At 48.9% G+C, this 25,606-nt stretch overlaps 6 protein-coding genes across 7 annotated transcripts; 4 read left to right on the forward strand and 2 right to left on the reverse strand.

The window, feature by feature from the left end:
- Positions 1 to 2,180: 2,180 nt before the first annotated feature.
- Positions 2,181 to 3,266, reverse strand: LOC102101684 (feather keratin 1). The gene is made up of 2 exons (XM_005534296.3): positions 3,212 to 3,266; positions 2,181 to 2,883 (listed from the first exon to the last, which is right to left on the reverse strand). The coding sequence occupies exon 2, from the start codon at positions 2,861 to 2,863 to the stop codon at positions 2,558 to 2,560; it is 306 nt and encodes a 101-aa protein (XP_005534353.1). The 5' UTR covers positions 2,864 to 2,883; positions 3,212 to 3,266; the 3' UTR covers positions 2,181 to 2,557.
- Positions 3,267 to 4,250: 984 nt separating this feature from the next.
- Positions 4,251 to 5,217, forward strand: LOC102101495 (feather keratin 1-like). Its single transcript, XM_014262761.2, has 2 exons — positions 4,251 to 4,270; positions 4,531 to 5,217. Exon 2 carries the CDS (start codon positions 4,551 to 4,553, stop codon positions 4,854 to 4,856), a length of 306 nt encoding a protein of 101 aa, XP_014118236.1. The 5' UTR covers positions 4,251 to 4,270; positions 4,531 to 4,550; the 3' UTR covers positions 4,857 to 5,217.
- A 1,715-nt stretch (positions 5,218 to 6,932) lies between these two features.
- Positions 6,933 to 7,907, forward strand: LOC102101309 (feather beta keratin-like). The gene is made up of 2 exons (XM_005534294.3): positions 6,933 to 6,953; positions 7,221 to 7,907. Exon 2 carries the CDS (start codon positions 7,241 to 7,243, stop codon positions 7,544 to 7,546), a length of 306 nt encoding a protein of 101 aa, XP_005534351.1. The 5' UTR covers positions 6,933 to 6,953; positions 7,221 to 7,240; the 3' UTR covers positions 7,547 to 7,907.
- A 2,158-nt stretch (positions 7,908 to 10,065) lies between these two features.
- LOC102101131 (feather keratin 1) lies at positions 10,066 to 11,104 on the forward strand. Its single transcript, XM_005534293.3, has 2 exons — positions 10,066 to 10,089; positions 10,418 to 11,104. Exon 2 carries the CDS (start codon positions 10,438 to 10,440, stop codon positions 10,741 to 10,743), a length of 306 nt encoding a protein of 101 aa, XP_005534350.1. The 5' UTR covers positions 10,066 to 10,089; positions 10,418 to 10,437; the 3' UTR covers positions 10,744 to 11,104.
- A 1,015-nt stretch (positions 11,105 to 12,119) lies between these two features.
- LOC102100945 (feather beta keratin-like) lies at positions 12,120 to 13,089 on the reverse strand. The gene is made up of 2 exons (XM_005534292.3): positions 13,069 to 13,089; positions 12,120 to 12,801 (listed from the first exon to the last, which is right to left on the reverse strand). Exon 2 carries the CDS (start codon positions 12,779 to 12,781, stop codon positions 12,476 to 12,478), a length of 306 nt encoding a protein of 101 aa, XP_005534349.1. The 5' UTR covers positions 12,782 to 12,801; positions 13,069 to 13,089; the 3' UTR covers positions 12,120 to 12,475.
- Positions 13,090 to 20,981: 7,892 nt separating this feature from the next.
- Positions 20,982 to 24,306, forward strand: LOC148182380 (scale keratin-like). Of its 2 annotated transcripts, XM_088068584.1 has the most exons (3): positions 20,982 to 20,996; positions 23,152 to 23,416; positions 23,523 to 24,306. In XM_088068584.1, exons 2-3 carry the CDS (start codon positions 23,161 to 23,163, stop codon positions 23,555 to 23,557), a joined length of 291 nt encoding a protein of 96 aa, XP_087924710.1. In that variant the 5' UTR covers positions 20,982 to 20,996; positions 23,152 to 23,160; the 3' UTR covers positions 23,558 to 24,306. The 2 variants fall into 2 exon arrangements, with proteins under 2 accessions (XP_087924710.1, XP_087924709.1); XM_088068583.1 differs by having other exon boundaries at positions 23,152 to 24,306.
- Positions 24,307 to 25,606: the final 1,300 nt, after the last annotated feature.

A 25,606-nucleotide genomic window follows, 5' to 3' on the forward strand; every position in this document is an offset into this window, starting at 1 on the left:
GGCAGGAAGTGCCAGAATTGTGGAATTCAGAGACAAATTCCTGCTTTATCCCACGCAATTCGGATGGTTTTATGCTGTTAAATTGGGGTAACGCAGTTTGGGGCACAGCTGGAAGAACAAGGGGAAATTTAATCCTGGTTTATCAGTTCCTTTACAGAGGGAACCTCCAAGCCCCTTGTGCACCATCCCAGCTCACAAACACCAGAGTCATGGAATCACGGAATGGTTCGGGCAGGAAGGGACCTTAAAGCTCATCCTGTGCCAATCCCTTGATCCCAGGTTGCTCCAAGCCTCGTCCAGCCTGGCCTGGGACAATTCCAGGGGTGGGGAATCCATGGAACCAGGGGGTCGCCACCCCTGCAGGGAAGAATTCCTTCCCAAATCCAACCTAAACTTCCCCTCTTCCAGTTTTACCCCTTTTCCTCCTTGTCCTGTCACTCCAAGCCCTTGGAAATTCTCTCCCCATGTTTCTTTTTGGCTCACAATTAGGTCACCCCAAAGCTTCTCCAAGCTTGGAAAAGTCCTCAGAGATTTTTTTTTTTTTTTTGAGATGTGAACATTTTAATTGAGGATTGTTTGTAACTGGGTCAGACTGGGAATGGCACACAAAGGAGTTTTGGCTCCTCTTGGATTTGGTCTTGGATCCCAAGGCAGCCACAAGCGAACAAATTGCTGAGGAGCTGGAAAAAAATTGTCTTTATTCAACTGTGCTTGAAGTAATTTCATGTTGCCATTATTAAAGCCGGTCTAAAAGTACCAGAAATTAAAAGTACCCATAAATTGGGAAGATGAAAGAATTTTTAATGGGTGGATGATGCTTCTCATGCAATGCCAGCCTAAACCTAGACTGGAAAACAAAAGCAGGACAATTCCTTTATCAAGAAAAGGTTCCACTTGCAAAAATATGTGTGGGAACTAATTAATGCAAAATAAAAATAAAAATAAAAAGATGCTTCAATAACACCATAAAGTCAAAAATATCCACCCCTCATGCCCCTCATTTGCATCGTGGGATTAATAGATAAAATAGATTAAATAGATAAAATAGATAAATTAGATTAAATAGATTAAATAGGTAAAATAGATTAAATAGTCTGTTGGTGGTAGATACAGAATACACATTTTCAAATCCCCCTATAAATGTTTTAATAAATTTAAATAAATACTATTTTTTAAATATAAAAACAGATTTAAACTGACTTTTGAAACCCCCATATTTACCAATTTAACACCATCAAAAAATTGTTACAGCACAGAAACCTTATACATAACATTTTTATCAGCAAGTACCACATCTGGGGTGTCACTTGGCCACGAGTATTTGTTTTTATTTGTAAAAAAACAGAAAAGAAGAATCTCGTCACAAATATAACCACAGCGGTTCTGCCACGCGCCAACGCCCGCCGCCCTCGGATTCCTCGCGGATCCCAGGGAACAACTCGTCCCACCAGCCCCTCCAAACATTTGTTTGGAAAATTTGCCCATGGAAAGCTCTTTCCAAGCCCTCCTCTGAGCCTGGGATGTTTTAATTTTCCAACTTTTGGTTTTTTGGGTGTTGCTGCCCTGAGCCGTGGATGGAAAGCAGAGGAGTGGCTCCGATCTCCGCTCTCGGTGACCAGGGAGTGGCCGGAGCTGTGCCAGGGAGACTTAGGCTGGATATTTGTGGAAAATTTCCCAAAAACCCAAGAGCTTTCCCTCAAGCTCCTCAAATATTTATATCTCAGCTCCAGGGTGATTTAATTTTCAAATAGATTTTATTTCACGGTTTTACTCTTCTTGAATCCTTTTGCTTCTGCCTTATTAATATTCATTCAGATTCTCAAGGGTTTCAAAGATGCCAAATAGGGGACAAGATCTGAAATCCCTCAAGCTTAAACATCACAATTGTACTTTTAGATACATAGATGGGATAAAAACATTGGGGAAAAATATCCTACAAAGAGAAATATATTTGTGAATCTGTTCAGTGCCTCTCAAGAGTGTAAGAACCAACAAAATTATTTTTATCAGGTGAGTTGTGGTGACTTTTGGATGCACATTTTCCCCTGTGAAATCCTTGCGTAGATTTTCACATAATTCTGCCCCCAGGGGAGGTGAAAAGGAGATAAAATCACAATGAGACTCAAAATCAGATGCAACATCAGTTTAATGATAAAAAGTCAAGTAGCATTCAGCAAAAACAAAGGGAAAATAAATCTTTATGAAGGGAATAGAAGCCACTGACACCATTCCAACTGAGAGACAGCAAGCAAGACTCCACCTTTCCGTAATTCCTGAGTGAAACCCCTCCACTGGCTGCTGGCGATTACAGCATTAAACCACGTCAGCATGAAATGCAAAATCACAAAGACAAGGAAACTCTTCAAAAGCAGGACTTTCAAGGCTGAAACAGGTTGGCCACGTGTCCAGACAGCACCTCCCTCCCTCCCTCCTTGGCAGGAGGAGGGCTCGAGGGGGCCCAAGGCCTCTGGAAACGCTGGCCAGCAGCTGCGGCCTCAGTGCGGCCCCTGGCCTGGGGCTTCCTGGCGGAGGCACTCGCTGGACGTCCGGCCCGGCTCTAGCAGGGCAGGCACCTGCGGCCACAGTAGCGGCCACCAAGGCCAGAGAGCCCCGAGAGCCCAAAGCCCCCCGAGTTGATGGGCACTCCCTCCTCGCTCAGGATGCTGCCCACGGCGGCTGAGGTGGAGGATCCCACGGCGGTGTTCTGGGGGAAGGAGCTGAGGATGGGCCCGGGCAGGGTGACCACCACGGGAGAGGGCTGGATGACCACACGGGAGTCCTGGCACTGCCGGACACAGGGCTCGTTGCAGCTGTTGGCCAGCGGGGTGGGGCCGCAGGGCCGGCACAGGTCGTAGCAGGACATGGCTGTGGCTGGAGGAGCACCTGGAGAGAGGGCAGGGAAAGCACCCCCACAATGTTAGGCACAGATGGAGATGCTGCTGGGCAGGAGGAAACGCAGCCGGGGCACAAGGGACAGACTCCAGAGGGATGCAGGGAGGAATTCAACAGCCCTGATGCCAAAGTGTTCCCAGAAAAGGAATCCCAACATCTCCCACCTGTCCCCAGGAAAAAACAACCACAGAAATCTGGTGAGAGCAGGATGGAGGAGGAAGACTCTCAGAGACCGCTGCAGAGAAGCAAAGATTGCATTGAGGTCCGAGGAAAAAGGGAAGAGGAAGAGAAGAGTGAGGCAAAGGCCCTTGCAGCTCACCTGTGTCACCGAGGAGGAGAAGGCAGGAGAGCTCGATGAGGGATCCTGCGCTTGCTCTGCCTTTTATACCGTCCCACACAGCCCCGGGCCTGCAGGCACCCTCGGCACAGGGAAGGTGTTTACCAAGCTCATCTTGCATGCAAAACATCCCCATTAGAGAAATGGGGACACCACAACGCTGCTTTTTCATTTCCCTGTGCAGGACGTGCCCAGTCAGCCTCCCAGGCTCCTTTCAAGTGCCAGGATTAGAGGCCAAAATGTGTCTGGGGGCAATGCCACGTCAGCAGGGCCAGGTGATGCAGCCGGTGCTGGGGAGTGTCCGACATCCCAAATAATTCCAGCCCTGGCCCTCCAGGGCAGGACTTTAAAGTGTTTCCTGATGATGAGGCTGGGCTCCTCAGGGCCCTGTGGGTCCATCCTGGCCATTCCCCTGCGAGGGGCAGCTCTGTCCCTCACCCTGAACGAGGCATCACCTCTCCAGACTGGGTAACATTGCTCTGGCCTTGGCCAGGGAAGTTTGGAGTCACCATCTGAGGGGAAGCTGGACATGGCACTCAGTGCTCTGTGGGACAAAGCGGGGATCAGACCCAGGTTGGAGCTGATGTTCTGGGAAAGCTGTTCCAGTCTCAGGTTCCCTTCCATCCCCAGTCCCATGGTGCCAATGTCCAGCAGGGCACAGCCTCTGCACTTGAAAATCCTGCCCTGAAGGGGCACCAGGTGGTCAGTGGGACACTGCTGAGCCCAGGCTGTGTCACCCGGCCCTGCTGACAAATCATTTTCCCTGGAAATGTTTTGGCCTCTAATCCCAGCACTTGAAAGGAGCCCGGGAGGCTGACTGGGCATGTCCCGCACAGGGAAATGAAAAGGCAGCGTTGCAGGGCAAAAATAAAAACACTAATTTTTGTAATTGGGATGTTTGCATGCAAGATGAGCTTGGTAAACACCTTCCCTGTGCAAAAAGTGTCCCTGGGCCCGGGGCTGTGTGGGACGGTATAAAAGGCAGATCAAGCGCAGGATCCTTCATCCAGCTCTCCTGCCTTCTCCTCCTCGGTTACACAGGTGAGTGCCTTCCGCTCCTTCCATTTCTTTTCCTCTGTCTCTTCTGGCTTCCACTGGGGCTTTGCCTCAGTTACATTTTGCTGGGACACTTTGGTGACCATCTCCATTCTCAGTGCCACACTGCTGGGAGTCAGGAGAAGGTCTTGTCTGTGTTTTTAGGGACTGCAATTCCCTGCCCTTTCTGTCTCACTCTCCAGGCTGTCCCTTCTCCCCGGGCTCTGCTCTGTCTGTGCCTCACCTTCTGCCTGTGCCTTCTCCAGGTGCTCCTCCAGCCACAGCCATGTCCTGCTACGACCTGTGCCGGCCCTGCGGCCCCACCCCGCTGGCCAACAGCTGCAACGAGCCCTGTGTCCGGCAGTGCCAGGACTCCCGTGTGGTCATCCAGCCCTCTCCCGTGGTGGTCACCCTGCCCGGGCCCATCCTCAGCTCCTTCCCCCAGAACACCGCCGTGGGATCCTCCACCTCCGCCGCCGTGGGCAGCATCCTGAGCGAGTCCGGGGTCCCCATCAACTCGGGGGGCTTTGGGCTCTCGGGGCTCTCTGGCCTTGGTGGCCGCTACTGTGGCCGCAGGTGCCTGCCCTGCTAGAGCCGGGCCGGACGTCCAGCGAGTGCCTCCGCCAGGAAGCCCCAGGCCAGGGGCCGCACTGAGGCCGCAGCTGCTGGCCAGCGTTTCCAGAGGCCTTGGGCCCCCTCGAGCCCTCCTCCTGCCAAGGAGGGAGGCAAGCGTGGCCAGCCGAGCCTTCTGCTTGTCCTGCTTTCTCCTGCGCCTCCCCAGGCCCTGCTGGGCCCTGCTCTGCCGGCCCAGGGGCTCAGCCCCAGGCCAGCGCGGCGGGGTCCTGCCGCTGCCGCTGTCCCCGTGCCTGGGCCAGGCAGACGTGTGTCCCACTGCTGGCCAGGATGGCCCTGCCCACCCCCTGCTTCCTTCCTGCCTTCACACTCTAAATAAAGTTCACTCTGCATTGGAACTGGAGTCTCCTGGAGTTCCTTCCGTTTTGGGACACCTGGCTAAAGCTGCTTCATGGGGGAGGTCTCAAAAATCACAGCTATTGGGGATTGGGATGCACTTCTGGAGCTGATGTGGCTGAACCCTCTGTACAGGTGGGACAATTGAGGGAGTTGATTTAGATGTCAATGGTTTCTCAATCTGCCCAAGGATGGGCACCCCATAACCTCCCTGCTCCGTGGGTTTCATTGCTCAATAGGAAAATGTTTCCTGGAACACCTTCCATGGCTCGTGTCCTGCATGTGACAGAATCCCAGGGGGGTGTCACCCTTCACTTCTGCCACCAGACCATCCCCTGTGCTCTCCTGTCCCTCCTGGAGGGTCCAGTGGTGCTGGCAGGGCTGCAGGCACAGCTCAGGAGTTCACAGGGAGACATTCCCAAGGCGGAGAACATCGCTGTGGTGTGGTTGGTGATGAAGAGGAGGACAAGGTGCCTCCTGCTTCCTCCCACATCTTCTACTCCCTGTCATCCAGGGAAGAACAGAACCATGGAATATCCAGATTGGAAGGGACCCACAAATCACCAAACCAAACTCCTGGCCCTGCAAAGACACGCCAAAATTCCACCCTGTGCCTGAGGGCATTGTCCAAACACAAGAAGTGACCCTCACTCTACCTGGAGCAGGGAATGGAGGGGTCAGAGACCATTCCAAGATGGAAGACAGGGAATGGAAGGGTTGGAGACCACTAAAGGGAAGCCCCTTGGTGCTGACAATGGGACGAGGCCAGGCCAGTTGGACCCTGCATGTCTGAGTGTGCTGCCATGAGGGAATGGAGGAACCGGTGATCCTGCTGTCTGCTTGCCTCCAGTGTTTTCCTGCTGACATTCCCAGACCATGAGTCCTTCTGAGGTGTTTTGATGTCTCCTTGGAGAGCTCTGCAGGCTCTTTCCACCGCCTGCCACCGAATTTGGGTGTAGACTCCAAGAAGGGTTTTGGAGATTTGGGGATGGAGAAGGAACAGTGGGAAAGGCCCAACACAGGCGGTTCTGGGTGGAGTTGGTGCGAGCAGAATTTGGGTGTGCTGGAGAGGACTTTCAGCTTTTCAAACATCCTCCTGTTGACTCGAGGATGCTGGGGGCTCTCCACAGAGGCATGGAAGTGCAAAGAGCACATGGATTTGTCAGGATGTGAAATTCCAGACTCTTCAGAGTGTTCAAGGTGACAGGGAAGTTTACACCCAGCTCTGATGGAGTTGAGTATTTGCTTACGCAGTGGTTGAGGTGACCCCTGTCACAGAAAACACGTTTTTAAGCTTGGCTTGTTATTTTAGGGCTGCCAGAAGAAATGCCCTGATCATTTTGGGAACCCTAAAGTGAAGCCCTGGAGGGCGAAGGGCTTGATGTCCCCTGGTGAAATAGGACAGTCCCCAGCACCGGCTGCATCACCTGGCCCTGCTGACGTGGCATTGCCCCCAGACACATTTTGGCCTCTAATCCTGGCACTTGAAAGGAGCCTGGGAGGCTGACTGGGCACGTCCTGCACAGGGAAATGAAAAAGCAGCGTTGTGGTGTCCCCATTTCTCTAATGGGGATGTTTTGCATGCAAGATGAGCTTGGTAAACACCTTCCCTGTGCCGAGGGTGCCTGCAGGCCCGGGGCTGTGTGGGACGGTATAAAAGGCAGAGCAAGCACAGGATCCCTCATCGAGCTCTCCTGCCTTCTCCTCCTCGGTGACACAGGTGAGCTGCAACCACCTTTACCTTCTTTTTGTTCTTCTCTTTCTCTTTGCCTTCACCTCTGGCCATGCTGCTGTGGAGCTCCTGCTGAGAACTTGGCTCCCAGACCCTGCTCCCAGCCTCTGCTCACTGGGAGGAGGTGGGAGAAGCTGTTGGGCTCTTGGCAGAGAAACCACGGGGTTCCTGATCCTTTCTTCCTCCCCTTTCCCTGTCCCTTCTCCCCGGGCTCTGCTCTGTCTGTGCCTCACCTTCTGCCTGTGCCTTCTCCAGGTGCTCCTCCAGCCACAGCCATGTCCTGCTACGACCTGTGCCGGCCCTGCGGCCCCACCCCGCTGGCCAACAGCTGCAACGAGCCCTGTGTCCGGCAGTGCCAGGACTCGCGGGTCATCATCGAGCCGTCCCCCGTGGTGGTCACCCTGCCTGGGCCCATCCTCAGCTCCTTCCCCCAGAACACCGCCGTGGGATCCTCCACCTCCGCCGCCGTGGGCAGCATCCTGAGCGAGTCCGGGGTCCCCATCAACTCGGGGGGCTTTGGGCTCTCGGGGCTCTCTGGCCTTGGTGGCCGCTACTGTGGCCGCAGGTGCCTGCCCTGCTAGAGCCGGGCCGGACGTCCAGCGAGTGCCTCCGCCAGGAAGCCCCAGGCCAGGGGCCGCACTGAGGCCGCAGCTGCTGGCCAGCGTTTCCAGAGGCCTTGGGCCCCCTCGAGCCCTCCTCCTGCCAAGGAGGGAGGCAAGCGTGGCCAGCCGAGCCTTCTGCTTGTCCTGCTTTCTCCTGCGCCTCCCCAGGCCCTGCTGGGCCCTGCTCTGCCGGCCCAGGGGCTCAGCCCCAGGCCAGCGCGGCGGGGTCCTGCTGCTGCCGCTGTCCCCGTGCCTGGGCCAGGCAGACGTGTGTCCCACTGCTGGCCAGGATGGCCCTGCCCACCCCCTGCTTCCTTCCTGCCTTCACACTCTAAATAAAGTTCACTCTGCATTGGAACTGGAGTCTCCTGGAGTTCCTGCCCTGCCGGGATGTGCAGCTCAGCTGCTCCGTGGGGGCTGTGATGCCCTGGGAGGGTTTGGGTGGTTAAAGGCCAGGGATGGCCCTTTCCACACCTGGGCAAGGTGAGAAGCCGCAAGGGCCGCAGTCCCTGGAAGTGCCTGGGGCAGTGTAGGGAGCGTGGCCTGGTGTGAGTGTGCACAGAGTGACCAGGAGGTGCCCAGGGGACAGGACACAGGCTGGGGACAACTTCCAGCTGACGTGTCAAGCCACTGACCCGATGGTTTCTGTGGCAGTTTCACCCAGCTGCCCAAGGCCATGGTTGTGTTTTACCACCTACAACTGGAGCTTTCCCTCCCTTCCTCCAAGCATTCCTCCCAAACCCTGGATGCAAAGAGAGTCCCAAAGGAGTTGAAGGGACGTGTGCCTGACAGTGCAACTGTCAGCATCAATGTGATGTCCAATTTTCCTTTCCTGCTTTCTGTGGAGTGCTTTTCCCCGAGGAATGGGGTGTGCCTGGCCCTGCAGTGACAGTCAAGGGCTGCTCCTCTGCCCTATTTTGGGCTTCAGTGTCTGAAATAAAGCAATCCTGCCAAGTTCCTCTACCTCTTTATCTACTGTGGAAATGCCCTCCCATCCCTGTCCTAGCCAGGAGGGGACATTGGCAGCAACAAGGTCAAAATGGAGCCAGGGAAGGGAGGCAACACCCCCAGGACACCCCTGAGAGAGTGGGGTGGGTGGATGAGGACACTCGAGGCTTTATGCAGACCCTTGGTGGGGAGGGATGGGTCAGGGAGATGGAGAGAGGGCTGGAAATGCCTTTGCTGCATTCAGTGCTTTGCCTGCAGGAGGGATTTAAGTGGAAATGCCCCAGATGGAAACGTGATGTGTGTTCTGAAGGAAATCTCTGTGTTAGATCTGCCCTGTCACACCTGGGGTTTTCTTCTGAATGTGTTCGTTTGGAGAAAAGTCTCCTGTCAACCCTCAGAGCTCCCTTCATCCTCCTGGATGAGGAACCTGGCTTGGACCTCTGGGATTTAAGATTTTTCTGTCTCTGGTGGAGCTCCAGCCTCACTGGGACAGGAGTTTTTCCCCCTTTGCCACAAGGGGTGTGACGGTCCTGCAGCTGGTGCTTGAGCAGGGCTGTCACCGCTCCTGGGGACACAGCTCTTGTCTTGCCCCAGGAAATGCAGCCCAGAGCGTGGGATCTTTCCCTCTCCGTGCATCTCTGGGGACATCCTGGCCCCTGCTGCTCCCCAGGCTGGGTTTGCTGGCACTGCCAGCCCGCAGGGACTCTCTGTGTCCTGCTTGGAAATATTCCCGAGTGGTTGGGACTGTGTGTAGGCTCTGGTCAGAGGCAGAGGGGGAAAAGAAGTGGAGGGATGGCCGTGAGGAATGGAAGAAGGAAGAGTTTTGATTCAGATTTCTCATTAGGGAGTGTTTTCTGCAAGATAATAACCCTGACAAATATTTGTTGTTGGGAAAGGAGCGTCCTTCCTTCTGGATCAGTCCTGTTCTGCAGACTGGAGAACTCCAGGCAATGCTGAAAGAGGTGAAAGGCAGAAGAAACGAGATAATTTCTTCCAAAGGCAATATGAGATCCCAAAGAAAGTTCAAAACCAACCCATGTTAGTCTCCCTGATGAATAAATGATGTCTAAGAAGTCTTGAAAGGCCTTGGAGTCACAGAGAGCAGTGTCTACGGCCAGTCCCCACCAAAGCCAGCCCTTTAATCCTGCGTTTATAATAAAAAAAGACCTGCATTTATTACTCCAAAGGCTTAGAGCTGCCTCAGGAGGGGAAGGTGCTGACATCACCTGGATATACGGCACCACTCCACCCAGCTGGCTGAAACACCAGCCTGCTTCTGGCTGAAAAACACCCTAAAAACATTTTGGCCTCTAATGCTGGCACTTGAAAGGAGCCAGTTTGGCTGAATGGGCATGTCCTGCACAAGGAAATGAAAAGGCAGTGTTGCAGGGAACATAAACAACCTCGAGTTTACTTAATTGGGGATGTTTTGCATAAAATATGAGCTTGTTGGTAAACACCTTCCTTGTGCAAAGGCGCGTCTGGGCCCGGGGCTGTGTGGGACGGTATAAAAGGCAGAGCAAGCGCAGGATCCCTCATCCAGCTCTCCTGCCTTCTCCTCCTCGGTGACACAGGTGAGCTGCAAGGGCCTTTGCCTCACTCTTCTCTTCCTCTTCCCTTTTTCCTCGGACCTCAATGCAATCTTTGCTTCTCTGCAGCGGTCTCTGAGAGTCTTCCTCCTCCATCCTGCTCTCACCAGGTTTCTGCGGTTGTTTTTTCCTGGGGACAGGCGGGAGATGTTGGGATTCCTTTTCTGGGAACACTTTGGCATCAGGGCTGTTGAGTTCCTCCCTGCATCCCTCTGGACTCTGTCCCTTGTGCCCCGGCTGCGTTTCCTCCTGCCCAGCAGCATCTCCATCTGTGCCTGACATTGCGGGGGTGCTTTCCCTGCCCTCTCTCCAGGTGCTCCTCCAGCCACAGCCATGTCCTGCTACGACCTGTGCCGGCCCTGCGGCCCCACCCCGCTGGCCAACAGCTGCAACGAGCCCTGTGTCCGGCAGTGCCAGGACTCCCGTGTGGTCATCCAGCCGTCCCCCGTGGTGGTCACCCTGCCCGGGCCCATCCTCAGCTCCTTCCCCCAGAACACCGCCGTGGGATCCTCCACCTCCGCCGCCGTGGGCAGCATCCTGAGCGAGGAGGGAGTGCCCATCAACTCGGGGGGCTTTGGGCTCTCGGGGCTCTCTGGCCTTGGTGGCCGCTACTGTGGCCGCAGGTGCCTGCCCTGCTAGAGCCGGGCTGGACGTCCAGCGAGTGCCTCCGCCAGGAAGCCCCAGGCCAGGGGCCGCACTGAGGCCGCAGCTGCTGGCCAGCGTTTCCAGAGGCCTTGGGCCCCCTCGAGCCCTCCTCCTGCCAAGGAGGGAGGCAAGCGTGGCCAGCCGAGCCTTCTGCTTGTCCTGCTTTCTCCTGCGCCTCCCCAGGCCCTGCTGGGCCCTGCTCTGCCGGCCCAGGGGCTCAGCCCCAGGCCAGCGCGGCGGGGTCCTGCTGCTGCCGCTGTCCCCGTGCCTGGGCCAGGCAGACGTGTGTCCCACTGCTGGCCAGGATGGCCCTGCCCACCCCCTGCTTCCTTCCTGCCTTCACACTCTAAATAAAGTTCACTCTGCATTGGAACTGGAGTCTCCTGGAGTTCCTTCCGTTTTAGGACACCTGGCTAAAGCTGCTCCGTGGGGGCTGTGTTGCTCTGAGGGGGTTTGGTTGGGGTTGGAGGAGGGTGGCTTTGTGTGAGTGTGCACAGGGTGACCACTCAGGCCAGAAGGGAGGTTGGACATTGGGTTCCAGTTGATGAGGCAGAACACTGACCTTCCAGAAGACATTCCTGTGTAGATTTACTGGCACCTTCCTCAAGCCTTTATTCTGCATTTCCAGCTACAAGAGGTTGTTTTCCTTGCCTGCATCCAAACCCTGGAGCACAGGGACAGCCTAAAGTCCTGAGGTGACACCTGTCACCCAGGGCAGGTGTGCCAAGAGAAATGTGAGTCCTGCGCCAGATATTGGCACAGTGGAAATGGGCTGAGGATGGGTTGCTCTCCAGGAGGAATCCCAGAATCCTCAAGGTTGGAAAAAAGGCTCCAAGATCAAGTAGACAGTCTGCACAGCAGATTTCTGCAGGTCTGTTCCAGACTCCTGTTCCTTCAGGACACGGTGACACACAGAATGACACCGCAGCAATTCACGCTTCTGAGCACAGGACAATTTTGCTGGGGGATGTTTCCACTGCTCTGTACTTGGCCTGGGTACAGCCCCAGGCCATGTCACAGTCACTGCTCTGTCCCTCAGATGAGGGATTGTGGTCCTTGTGTGTCCATCTCTGCCCCATGTCCACATTACACACCTCAGCACGTCCCCAGCCTGTGTCCTGTCCCCTGGGCACCTCCTGGTCACTCTGTGCACACTCACACCAGGCCACGCTCCCTACACTGCCCCAGGCACTTCCAGGGACTGCGGCCCTTGCGGCTTCTCACCTTGCCCAGGTGTGGAAAGGGCCATCCCTGGCCTTTAACCACCCAAACCCTCCCAGGGCATCACAGCCCCCATGGAGCAGCTGAGCTGCACACCGGCAGGGCAGGAACTCCAGGAGACTCCAGTTCCAATGCAGAGTGAACTTTATTTAGAGTGTGAAGGCAGGAAGGAAGCAGGGGGTGGGCAGGGCCATCCTGGCCAGCAGTGGGACACACGTCTGCCTGGCCCAGGCACGGGGACAGCGGCAGCAGCAGGACCCCGCCGCGCTGGCCTGGGGCTGAGCCCCTGGGCCGGCAGAGCAGGGCCCAGCAGGGCCTGGGGAGGCGCAGGAGGAAGCAGGACAAGCAGAAGGCTCGGCTGGCCACGCTTGCCTCCCTCCTTGGCAGGAGGAGGGCTCGAGGGGGCCCAAGGCCTCTGGAAACGCTGGCCAGCAGCTGCGGCCTCAGTGCGGCCCCTGGCCTGGGGCTTCCTGGCGGAGGCACTCGCTGGACGTCCGGCCCGGCTCTAGCAGGGCAGGCACCTGCGGCCACAGTAGCGGCCACCAAGGCCAGAGAGCCCCGAGAGCCCAAAGCCCCCCGAGTTGATGGGGACCCCGGACTCGCTCAGGATGCTGCCCACGGCGGCGGAGGTGGAGGATCCCACGGCGGTGTTCTGGGGGAAGGAGCTGAGGATGGGCCCGGGCAGGGTGACCACCACGGGGGACGGCTCGATGATGACCCGCGAGTCCTGGCACTGCCGGACACAGGGCTCGTTGCAGCTGTTGGCCAGCGGGGTGGGGCCGCAGGGCCGGCACAGGTCGTAGCAGGACATGGCTGTGGCTGGAGGAGCACCTGGAGAAGGCACAGGCAGAAGGTGAGGCACAGACAGAGCAGAGCCCGGGGAGAAGGGACAGGGAAAGGGGAGGAAGAAAGGATCAGGAACCCCGTGGTTTCTCTGCCAAGAGCCCAACAGCTTCTCCCACCTCCTCCCAGTGAGCAGAGGCTGGGAGCAGGGTCTGGGAGCCAAGTTCTCAGCAGGAGCTCCACAGCAGCACGGCCAGAGGTGAAGGCAAAGAGAAAGAGAAGGACAAAAAGAAGGTAAAGGTGGTTGCAGCTCACCTGTGTCACCGAGGAGGAGAAGGCAGGAGAGCTCGATGAGGGATCCTGCGCTCGGAGTGGTTTTTATACCGTCCTGACCAGCCCTGGGGCCAGTCTTTGCTCATGGGATGTGTTTCCCAAGCTCATCCTTGATGGAAAACACTCCCTTCCTCCTTCACCAACCTTTGATTTGGTGCTGCAACTCTCCTTCCCCGTTTCCTTGCTGGTGGCATCCCCATTCCACACTGGAACTTTGTTTTATGTGACTTAATTAGAGATCAAACACTTCCCATGGCCAGCCTTGTTGATTCAGGTAATTTAGGTCTTTATAGCAATGTCCTTGGAAAGCAATGTGTTTTTCCTCCTCTGTCTGGCACTTCAGTCACTGCCTCATCTGTCTCGTGGCCATTTCCAAATTAAAACAATGCCAGACTCATCCCAGATAGCTCCAGATTCACACAGCATTTGCATGTTTTGCATAAATGCAATGGCTGATATTTTTCCCTGTGTTTTCAGATTGTGCCACATGTCTGGTTTGAATCTTTCATTGAGAATGAAGCACTGGTTTAGTCGAGAGCCTAATTAGGTCACAAACCCTGAGCGGCACCAATTTTTTAAATTTTTCAGTCAGCATTCAGCATTTTATTACAGAAACCACTTCACAGTTTATAGTTTATTGTGTCACTACCTCCAGCTTGTGTAGAATCTCCAAGTGCATTTAATAACCAAAATTTGAAGTTTTTAAAATGGGAGGTTTTTTCCAAGTCAGCTTCATACCTGAAGACATTTTTTGGGAATAATTCCCCCTCAGAGCAACTTCTGTAAAGTCTCCAGGAGTGGTTTTTCCTTCTCTTTTTCCAACAGGAAGCTGAACTGTTTCTCAGTGGACGTAAAACATTCAGCAGCTGGCGTTGGATACGGGCTACTGGGCAAGTTTCTTCCCTGGCCTAATTAGGGCTGGGATGTGCTCAGGTTTTATGTCCTGGCAGCACAGTTTGGAGGCACTGGTAATATCCTGACAATTCCCTGCTGTAGGAAAGGAATGGAAGCAATTTGGAACACAGGGGATGGTGGCGTCCCTGCAATTGCTGGGACACCTCATTTCAGTTTGTTTACGGCCATACCCAAAGCCAGAACCCCAAATGCTTCACTCAGGTGGTGCAGCCAGCAATCATTTCTGCTCAACTCGGATAATTTGAGCGGGTCATTTTGGTTAACCAAGGGGAGGAATCTCCAGCTTCAATTTTTCTGCTCCAAAACGTTTCTGAGGAGAGAAATGTTTCATTTTATTCATTAAAGCAGAGCTTAGCACACCGTGACTGCGGCAAAACAAGAATTAAACTGACCATGAAGGCATAAAATGATTCAAGCAATAATTCAATCCCCAGACTGGGGATTTTATTTTTAGAATTAAGATTTCAGTTCAGAGAAGAACCAAGTTAATTGGGAGCTCATCCTGTGATGATTGAGGCTGAAGAAATGATCAATTCCGGGATGTGATCCAGTCCAGGCCAGGTTGAATGGGTTATTGAGCAACCTGATCCAGTGGGAGGTGTCCCTTCCCATGGAAGGGGCTGGAACGAGGTGATCTTTAAGGTCCCTTCCACCCTAAACCATTCCTTGATTCCACAACTGATGGGAACTTTTTTAGGAAGTATTTTCTTAATTAAAAAAAAAAAAAGAAAAGAAAAAAAGGACGTTTCACTCAAAGCTCCATCCCAGAACCGCCATCTCTCATTTAGCTCCATCCCACATTCCGAAGCCTCTGAGGTGTCTGCCTGCAGCTCCCTGGGGCTGCAGAACAATTGGAGCTGCAGATTCTTGAAAGGGAAGAACTTCAAAGCCAATCTCAAATATTCATTAAATGGTTGAGACACACAAAGTGCATCAGCCATGGAAATATTGCAGCTACAATGCAAAATTGGAATGGTTTTGTCACTTGGGCAATAACGTCACCCGAAATTTGGTTACTCCCTGGGCAGACAACATTTGACAGCGTCGGAACCCAGGGTTATTCATTTTTTCATTAAAAAGTCGTTTTGTGTGTCATAATAACCTCCCACAGAGCCCCTGAAACAGATCCAAGGCTGCTTGGGATTCTTGTGACAATTTAATGCAGCAGCACTGGGAAGAAAACGAGGTGGGGATGGGGGGGATTCCAACAGGAAAATGAGACCCCACCTCCAGATCTGCCCCAGCCCTGGATCCCGGCCTCGGGAGGAGCTGGAGCTGCTGGAGAGAGCCCAGAGGAGGCTCCAGGAGGATCCGAGGGATGGAGGAAAGGCTGGGAGAATTGGGATTGCTCCTTTTGGAGAAGGGGGAGCTCTGAGGTGACCTCACGGTGGCCTGGCAGGACCTGAAGGGGCCACAAGGAACGCGGGGAGAGACAATTCCCAAGGGATGGAGTGCCAGGGCACCGGGAATGGGTTCCAGAAAGGAAATTTGGATGGGATTCTGGGGAAGAATTCCCTGGGAGGGTGGGGAGGCCCTGAAAGGGGGTATTCCATGGATTCTCCATCCCTGGAAGTGTCCAAGGCCAGGCTGGAGCACCCTGGGATGGTGGGAATGTCCCTGCCCAGGGCAGGAGAGGAATGAGATGAGTTTTAATCCCGAACCATTCCAACCTGGGAGACTGACGGGAATCACTGCCATTACACGAACGCAGGGAATGGATCTGTGGAACCCAGGGAAAGGAGTTTATTTGCCTCTCCCTGGATCCAGTTAATCCTAATGGAATCTATTCCATCAAATTTATTCCATTGATGGGATTTAATCCATTCCACTATCGGGATTTAATATGGATGCAGCGTAGGAAATAATAAAATAATAAAAAGCCTGACGAGGCCAAGAACCCTGACCTGATTAGAAGCTGATTGCTGGAATGACAGCTGAGCTCTGTTTATCTTTGAGGGCTTTTTATTGCTCAATCCATGGGTGTCTGAAGCCAATTCCAGGGCTCGGGATAATGACACAGGTGTGTGCGAGGCATTAATGAGCACCCGGGACATTTGGTGCAGGTAGGACGTGATCCGGAGTCGCTGCCTCGGGGCTCTCCCCCATCACACCTCATCATTTAGAGAAGAAGAAAAAAAAGAAAAAAGAAATTTACTGCTCTATTAAAGCAGCAAACAAGGAGCAGGTAAACAACCGCAGGCAGGAAATCTGGCTGTAGGGAAGGGCAGAGCTCAGGGGACTCCAGGCACTTTCCCTGCCTCTTCCCGTGGGCTGAAAGCTGCGGGTTTTGGTTAAAAAAATAAAAGCCCCTTTAATCGGGGGTGATGCTCAAAGAAGCGTTTCGGAGCTCCAGTGCATGACAAGAGTGGCCAGAGGTGTCCTTTAGGAAAGAGTAAGAAATAAAATCCCAATTTCTGCATGGGCAGAGCAGTTCCCTCAGCCTTTCCTCCATCCCTTGGGGGCTCCAGCAGCTCCAGGTCCTCCCTCAGGTCATGCCCCAGGGCTGAGGGCTCCCAGAAATACCGAGAAGGGATTGGGGGTTCTCTGCTCCTTAATTTTAGGGCTTTGCTGCGTAAAATTTGTTCAGGAGGTGCCGTTTGGCAGCAGAGCCTCGTCGTTCCTGCTTGGAAAAAGTTTGGAGCAGGGAAAATTCCCTCCTTCCTTCCCCTCCACCTCCCCACTGCTGGGGCACCCCGAAATAATTGGAATATTGGGAGGTTTCAGTAGGAAAAGGGCTCATGCTCCATCCCCTTTCCCCGAAAATCATTCCATATCCCATTTTTATTCCTATTTCTCCTTCTTTAACAATTCATCCCATTTCTGGGGCTCCACTCTGGAATTATTCCTGCAAAAAAAAAAATGGGTGACTCTGCAAAGTTCTCAAGGCAAGAGCCCCGGGAGGTTTCGGATTAAAGGATTTCCAAGCCCTTCGCAAACTCTCATTAATTATCTATTCATGTAAAACACTCATTAGCAGCTTTTAGGGATGCAGCAGGATTGCAAAGAGAGTCACAAAGTCACCCTGAAGGACGTGGCAAGGTTGGTAGTGGACATTCTCTGGTTATAAATAGATATTTAAATATATATGTAATAAAATAAATGAATTATTTTAATAGAAATAAATACATATATTTTATATAAATATACAAATAGAAATAACCTTAAAATGTATGGTATATTTAAAATTACAAATCTTAATGCAATGTTAAAATGTCATAAAATATAAATACTAATTATATTTATTATAATTAATACTATATTAGCAATACACTAAATAATAAATAACAGTCACATTTGTTATTATAAATAATAGTAATTATAAATATTTTATCAGGTTTGATTTTTATTTGAAAATTGGTTTTTTTTCACTTCTGCCAGATTTCCCAGAACAGGCAAATGCTGGACTTTGTTGCCAAGAAAACCTGGACATCGGACAACAGTGATTTTCAGGAATTACACAAAGAAGAAATAACTGTTAAATCAAAATGCAGAGACCATTCATGGTTAATCTTGGATTTGGGGAAGGGGCTCACAGCCGGTTTTTTTCATGTTGATAAAGGAATAACAAATCAACGCCTTTGATTAAGATTTAATAAAAATTTGGGGCTTTTCAAGGGAAGGATTTGAGAAAAAAAATTATTTTTCTGTTTAATTCTGAGCCTCACAGTCCAAAAAAGATAATTATTCTGGAATTCTGGGATAGAAAACATCCCTGAGGAAAGAACATGAGCAGAGTGGGAAGGTCAGAAAATTCAAATGGGTCCAGCGTGACCCACAAGGAGACAATGCAGAACTCAGACCTGAAAAATTAACTTGGAATTAATTAAGACCTCACACACACATAAAAGCCTTCCTTAATATTTCAATTAATTGAAGAAAATCCCCACAGCTTCATCCTCCTGTTTTTATTATTATTTATTGGCTCGGTTTTCCCCCTCCTTTAACTGTAAAAAAGAAGATAAATCCACACCGATATTCCTCGGGAGCCGCACATTTCCTAAGGGATGATTTTTGAGGCGGGATTTTCATTAAAAAGGAATTATTTTCTGACTGGGGATCATTACCCCATCGTGAGCAATTTGCGGCCCCGGTAATTGCAGATTTCTTAAGTGGCAGCTTTAGGTTTCGAAAGACATAAACAAAGGCCTGGGTTTTAATTAGGGATTGGGCCTTGAAGGCCTCAAGCAGCTTTGGAAAACTTGGCACCTTTTTTTTCTTTTTTTGCTCAGTGGTGAGGGGAAAATGGAAAGAAATCAAAGTTGGCTGTTCATTCTGAGGGAGAAATTAGGGAAAAAATTGTTCTTTGTGAGGGTGGGGAGGTTTTTTTCCCAGGCATTTGTGGATTTTCCATCCCTGGAAATGTCCGAGGCCTGGTTGGACGGGGCCTGGGCTCGTGGGAGGTGTCCCAAGGCTTGGAATTAAATCACTTTTTAAGGTCCTTCCCACCCAAACCATTCCACGGCTCCATAAAACAACACACTGGGGGAAACGTGACTATAAATGGCACTTTAAAAACGGAATAATTTATTAAAATTGATTCAAATTTATTAAAAACCAGGGCTGCGTTTGCTGGCGCAGATTTCTGGGGCCAAACTGGAAAAGTCATTTCAGGACGCGTCCAAAAGTGCTCCCAACCCCTCCCTTAATCCCTGCCAGAGGTTGGAACTCCCACTCCTTGGTTCCCCAGCTCCGAGCGCTGATCCTGGGCCGCGGGGACTCCTCCTTGGCCCCGCGGATCCTGCGGAAGCGCAGCCAAGGCCTCCAGGAGCCGCTGGGATTCAAATCTCCGGGAATGGGATAAAAGTTGGTTCATTCCCGGTTCCTCCCAGTGACCTCTGACAATTCATTTGCCTCCTGTGATTCCCTGCTAAACCCAGATAATAACTGGAATTAAGATCTGCCAAAGGCGACGGAAAATCCGGCTGCGAGGGAAGGGCGAAGGAGCTTTTTTATTGTTTTTTTTATGTTATTTTATATATATATATTTTATTCTTTTTTTATAGAGGGTCCAAAAATGCAGAAATCCCCAGGAATCCCAAAATATTCTGCAGCACAAGGGGCTGGAAAAAGGGGATGGGATGAACACGGAGCACTGAGCGGTGTCTGGGGATTCTGAAAGAAAATAAAATATAAAAATGCAAACCCCCAAAAATATAGAAATACAGAAATAAAAATATAAAAATATAGAATATAACTATATAGATGTATTATGAAAGTATATAGAAATATAGGAATATAAAAATGAAAAATATTTTAAAAATTAAGAATTTAAAAAGATAAAAATAAATATGAAAATATAGATATATGCATTAGTGCCCCTTTATAGCTTCATAAATGACATTTCAGCTGAATTAATCCTGCGGAACAGCTTTCATATAACCTCAGGCAGGTTAATTAGAGTTAAATCTTGGGACATTCCCACCTGCCTTGGACACTTGCAGGGATGGGACATCCACACTTCTCACTCCTCTTTCCCAGGGTTCATATTCCAAGCGAGGTGCCAGGAAGTTGAGCTGCTTCCCTTTGTTCCTAATTATTATTTACTCTCAATTTTCCCTCCCAGCATAAATTATCTTTTTAAAGATAAATTATCTTAAATTATCTGCAGCCTCAGAGGGGTCCTAAGGCAAAAGCATTTGTGGGCAGCTGGGAACAAAAGGGTTTGGGCTGATCCCGAGCAATTTATGCAGATTTGGGCATCAGGGAGGCACCACAGAGGTGGAATTGTGCTTTTAAGGGTGTCCCCAAATATTTAAGTGAGCCCCATCCCGGTATTCCAATAGGATTTAAATTAAGGACACCTTTTATGTAGTAAATAAATAAAACTCTCTGGGGACTGTTATTCCAAAACGTTCCTGGCTGCACAGCTTGGAAATCTCTTCCTGTGGGATCCCTGGTTTGTCTCTTTATTATGATTTTTCTGTCACCTATTTCCTCTTTAAAATCTTAATTAAAACCTTTTAAATCCATGTCTGGCTCACAAAAAAAAAATGTTGATAAACTACCCGCCCCCATTTTTATGTATTTTAATGGTTTCATATTAAACTCACATCTCTAATTCGTGACAAATTAAGTTTTCATCAGGACAGAACAATTTCTTATCTACTTTTTTCCCCCTTAATTTTGTCCCAAGAAAACCTGGATGGTTCCAACCTTCCCCTTCCCAGTTTTATCCTTTCCAGCCTAAAAACTGGGGGGGAAAAAAAGCCCCAAGGAACAAAACCAAGCCCTCGTGACTTCGCCTTGAGTCAGGAGCCAGAAGTGGTGGGTGGGATTTGGGTGCCTTTAATCGCACTGGGGTCAAATCCAGCTGCTCCACCTCATCCCCATCCCAGGATTTGCAGATGGGAGATAAGGCAGAGCTTTCTCCTCGGGGTCAGCCCCGTTCGATATTCTTTAAAAAAAATTAAATTAAATTAAATATTTATTGAGAATTCGTGGAAGTTATTGAGAATTATGGGATTGTGGATTTAGTTTTTTCTCCTTATGGATGTCCGGCTGTCTAGGGGTACAATTGATGCCCCCTGGGAGTGTTTTTGGAATAAAATAATCCCCTCTGTGCCGGGAAATTATAAAAATAATGCTGTTCCCCGATAGGAAATGATGCCGCTGCGGCTCCCTTTCACAGAACCTGAGAGGGAAAACGCAATGCAAATAAAATAACCCTTGATCAGGCCCCGAAATAACTGAAATGTGGTTAATTAGCAGCAGATCGAGCCCTTTTTTTGGCCCTTGAAAGGGCAAAGTGAATCCTGCCTGGAGGGCGTAGCACGCTCTGGGAAGCTCCGGGAGGGAACAAACACAAACAGGGAGCAAAACAGTTTCATTACTCGCAGAAGTTATGAAGGCAGCAAAGTTTGTTTTGCAACTAATTAAGACTTCATGCAAAGAGGGTGTCACATCCTCCAGGCGCTTTAGGGACGTGTATAAAAGCATTTGCTACGTAGAAGCCTCCCTAATCACTTTTCTTTTCCTCTCCTCCTTGGGTGATCCGGGTAAGTCAATTTTGAATCAATTATTGAATTTTAAATCTATTATTATTATTAATATTTATTATTATTATTGCTATCTGAATATCAAATGACAGGGTGAGCGTGTGAAAGGACAAGGGGGTGGTTTTTTTTTCCAGAAAGAGCCTTTCTATTATCCTTTAGTTTGGAGTTAATTGAGGTTTTGCACTTCAGAGGGGAGAGCTCAGAAAACTCCCTCTGAATCCTAAAGAGTCTCAATAATTCCCTGGTGCTCTTTTCATATTCTAAAGACTCGGTGTCATTAAAGAAATGATCATTTAAAATTTAATTTCTACGATGTTCTCACCCTCAGCTGTCTTCCAGGAGGCTCCAGTGTCCTTTAAGTTGGAGAACTCGCCCTAAATATTTTCCCAATCCTACAGAGAGCAGAACACAGATTTTCCTTACTCAAAATCAACTTTATTGCTGGCTTGGGTTAAAATACATTTATAATTTTAAATTCCAAATGTAGAAGAAACATCCAATTCTGGGATGAGGTCTTACGAATTGTGTGGAATCACTCGAAGATCCCAATCTTCTTTTTCCCAAAGCCAAAATCAGCCATTCCAGGTCCAGCTTTCCAGCTGGAAAAAGAAATACTCCGTGCTTGCCTTTTCCTCACCTTCAAGTCTAAGGAGATTGGACTTGAATCAGCTGGGAAAAAAAGACTCAGAATTGTCTGAGGACTGGGAAGGTTAAAATGAGATGTTCAGGCGGAGACGTGAGAAATCCCCCCTGGATTTTGTCTCCCCCACAGATTCCTGGGGTGAAGTGGGGACTTATTTAGGAAATCATTTCAGGTCCTCCCTCTTCCAGACTTTATTTTTAACCCTGCAGCTTCACAGAGGGAAAATGAGGAAAATGAGGAAAACCATCCCTTTTCCCTCCGTGTCTTCCTTGCCCAATCCGTGTGGGCACAATCCAGGGCAAGCACGGCCTGTATAAATTAATTAATTAATCCGTAATTAATGCCCAGAAAAAAACCTGGCCTCGATATCAGGCTGGGTTTAAAGTGCTCTGGGATTCCAAATATCCAGCTGGTCCATAATGAGACCCATAAAAGATGGGCGGATCTCCAGCCTGGATCTCACTGCTCCACTTGGAACCGGGTGGGAGGAGGCAACGAGCTCCAGCCTCCACTTTGGGATTTAAATGAGGATTAAAACCCGAGCTGAAAATCAGGGGTTGAGCTGGGAGTTGTGGCTTCCAGCAGGGCTTCCCCTGGCAGCAGGAGCGGGATGGGCACAGCCAAAATCCTGGGAAGAGAAGCGACAGGATAAAACCTTTTTGGGGTTAAAATGCTGATGGTCCGAAAAATATCATATTAAAAACCAGGAATTTCAATCAGGAAGAGCTCCTGGTTGGAAAACTAAACGGGACAGATTCAACTCCCACCTGAGCTCTTTGTAATTCCCAATTCGCCGTAAACCCCCACAACCACGTTACTATTTACACACTATTATACTATAATGTTACTATTGCTATAATACTATACTATTAGTATAACATATACTATAACATATATTATATATATTATATACAGTGTATATATTTTAAATATACTGTAATATAATGTTACTATATATACAGTAATATACATTATTACTATATAGTAATATATACTATATAGTATATTACTATATTATTATATTAGACTATAATATTAGTAGAATACACTATAATATATATACGATAACATATATATACTATGTATAATATATAGTATATATTATATATACTATATATAACATAGTATATAATATATATACTATAATGTTACCATTACTATATTACTATTACTCTAATATTATGCTATAATATTAGTATAATATAGTATAATATATATAATATATATACTATATATATATACACTATAGTATATACATACACTAATATATATATACACACTAATATATATATATACACTAATATAGATATTACATAATAATATAATTATATATATTATTGTAGTATATATATACTACAATTATATAGATATTACATAATAATATAATAATATATATATTATTGTAGTATATATGTACTACAATATCACCATTGTACTACAAATTAACGCAATTTAACCTCACCAAGGATGTTTTTTTTGCTCATTTTCCCCCATTTTCGCTCTCATTCCCAGCTCTGCCCCATGTCTCCCTTCCACGAGCGCTGCCTCCCCGCGGGCCTGGCGTGCCCCGAGCCCTTCGCCGTGACCCGCAATGACACCTGTGTCATCAAGTACCCCGACACCGTGGTGGACATCGTGGAGCCCGATTTGCCCCCCTACTCCGTCATCTACCCCGGGCCCACCCTGACCACCTTCCCCCAGCAGACCGTGGTGGGCTCCAGGGGTCTGCTGGACATCAGGAACTTCCTGGGCTCCCAGGGATTCCATGGGTTTGGGGGTAGGTTGGCTTTGGGCTCAGCTGTTGGCGCCGGGATCTCTTTCTGGGGGGATTTTAATCCTTTTCCTCCTCACTTATCCCAGCTGTTTTGTTGTGGAACTTGCAGGCCAACCTAAACCCTGCCTGGATATCTGTGGATAGACTGAAAAGCACAACTGAGCAGTCAGACAGAGCCCGACTAGAGTTTATGGATAATGGATTGTAGAAGTGCCGAGCTCCCGAGCTTCCCATGGAGTCCATAAATCCAGGGATTCCTGGCACTAGACCTGCCCGAGGACTAGAATTTCCAAACTACGAGAAAACTGAAATTTCTCTATTGACCTCATTCCAAATTAGGACGAACCAAAGCCCAGAATTTTCCAAGAAACCAGATTTTAAAAAACAGATCTCCTTTCTTTCTTTTTTTTTTTCTTTTTTTTTTTTTTTTTTGGTTTGCTAAAAGCTGTGTGTCAATAAATTCGTTTTTTTATGCCAACACGGACGTTTTATTATCAATTCCTCTCCAAATAAAAAATTATAAAACCCACCCAAACAATATGACTGAAAATCTTGGCTTCCAAAACGAAATTTCACCCAAATTCCTCTTCATTTGTAAATTTTGCTAACCCACCATCTAAAAAGAAACAGATAAATCAGCTCTACTTGGCATTTCTGAAAATTAGGAATTTGTAGGTCCTTGCTGTGCTTTATTCCTGCTTAGCCCCAACTTGTAACGCTCTCCCAGCTCCTTTTCCTGTCTTTATCTCATTTAATGCCAGCCAGGAGGGAAAAAGGAAACCAAAATCAAAATATTTTCAGCAACTGTAAAAAGAAAATCTCTTTTCAAAATCCTTCTGGTAAAATCTACGAAAATCACGGGGATTTGTTGTGGGGCCTCCTGGAATTCTTTGATTTTATCCCTTCCCAGCGAGTTTTGCACTTGTAAATCAAGCTTCTCGTGCCCATTAAATGCTGTCATGCAGATGCACTTTTGGGTTTTAATTTTTTAGGATGGTTCGGGGTGGAAGGGACCCCCAAAAATCATCCAGTGACTCCCTCTGCCATGGGTGGGGACATTCCCTGGCCTGGGACGCTCCCAGGGATGGAGAATCCATGGAACCACCTGGGCCAGGGCCTTCCCACCCTCCCAAGGAGGAATTCTTCCCAAATCCAACCCAAATTCTGCCGTTTTCAGTTGGAACCCGCTCCCCTCTCCTGCCAGTCCAGCACTGATGGAAAAGAAAGAAATATAAATAAATAAATTTCTCGGAAAATAAATAAATATAAATAAATAAATTTCTCATAAATATAAGAAAGAAATAAATATAAATATTATAGATCAGAAATAAATACAAATATTACATATTATATATTGTGGGCAAGGACAATCTGCAACGTGTGAAAGAAATATAAATATTATATATTAGAAATGAATATAAATTTATATATTATGGGCAAGGACAACATGCAATGTGTGAAATAAGTAAATATTTCTTTCTCCTCTGCTTTTTATTTTGAACTTTTTTGGGTCTCAGAAGTGACTTTGGGACCTTTTCCTGAGGCTCAACACCTCGCACAGCAGAACTGACCAAACCACCACCCAAAATCGATGAGATTCTGCCCGGAGTTTATCCAGCCCGGATTTTGGGGTGAAATGCTGCTGCCCAGCACAAAAAAACCCCCAGATTTATTTTTATTTTTTTTTTTAATTATTTGAAGCCCTGGAATGAATTTTCCAGCCGACTCACAAGGCTGTTCCCAAAAAAAAATAGGACAAAATCCTGGGCCAAGCGTGTACAGGCAGGACCTGGGCACTGTCACCTCCCTGGGGCACCAGGCTGGGACAGGTTGGGCAAGGACAATCTGCAACGTGAGAAAGAAATAAATATAAATATTACATATTATGGGCTTGGATAATCTGCAATGTGTGAAAGAAATAAATATAAATATTATATATTATAATATATATTATTATTATGGCGAAGGCAAGGACACATCTGCAAGGTGTGAAAGAAATAAATATAAATATTATATATTATAATATATATTATTATTATGGCGAAGGCAAGGACACATCTGCAAGGTGTGAAAGAAATAAATATAAATATTATATTTTACAGGCAAGGACAAGCCGCAAAGAAATAAGTATAAATATTATATATTGTGGGCAAGGACAGTCTGCAACGTGTAAAAAAGTAACTATAAATATTA

The sequence above is a fragment of the Pseudopodoces humilis genome, chromosome 31, assembly GCF_049639895.1.
Source record: "Pseudopodoces humilis isolate 2021_Gansu_Grassland_sample_001 chromosome 31, ASM4963989v1, whole genome shotgun sequence".
NCBI classification, from domain to species: Eukaryota; Metazoa; Chordata; class Aves; order Passeriformes; family Paridae; genus Pseudopodoces; species Pseudopodoces humilis.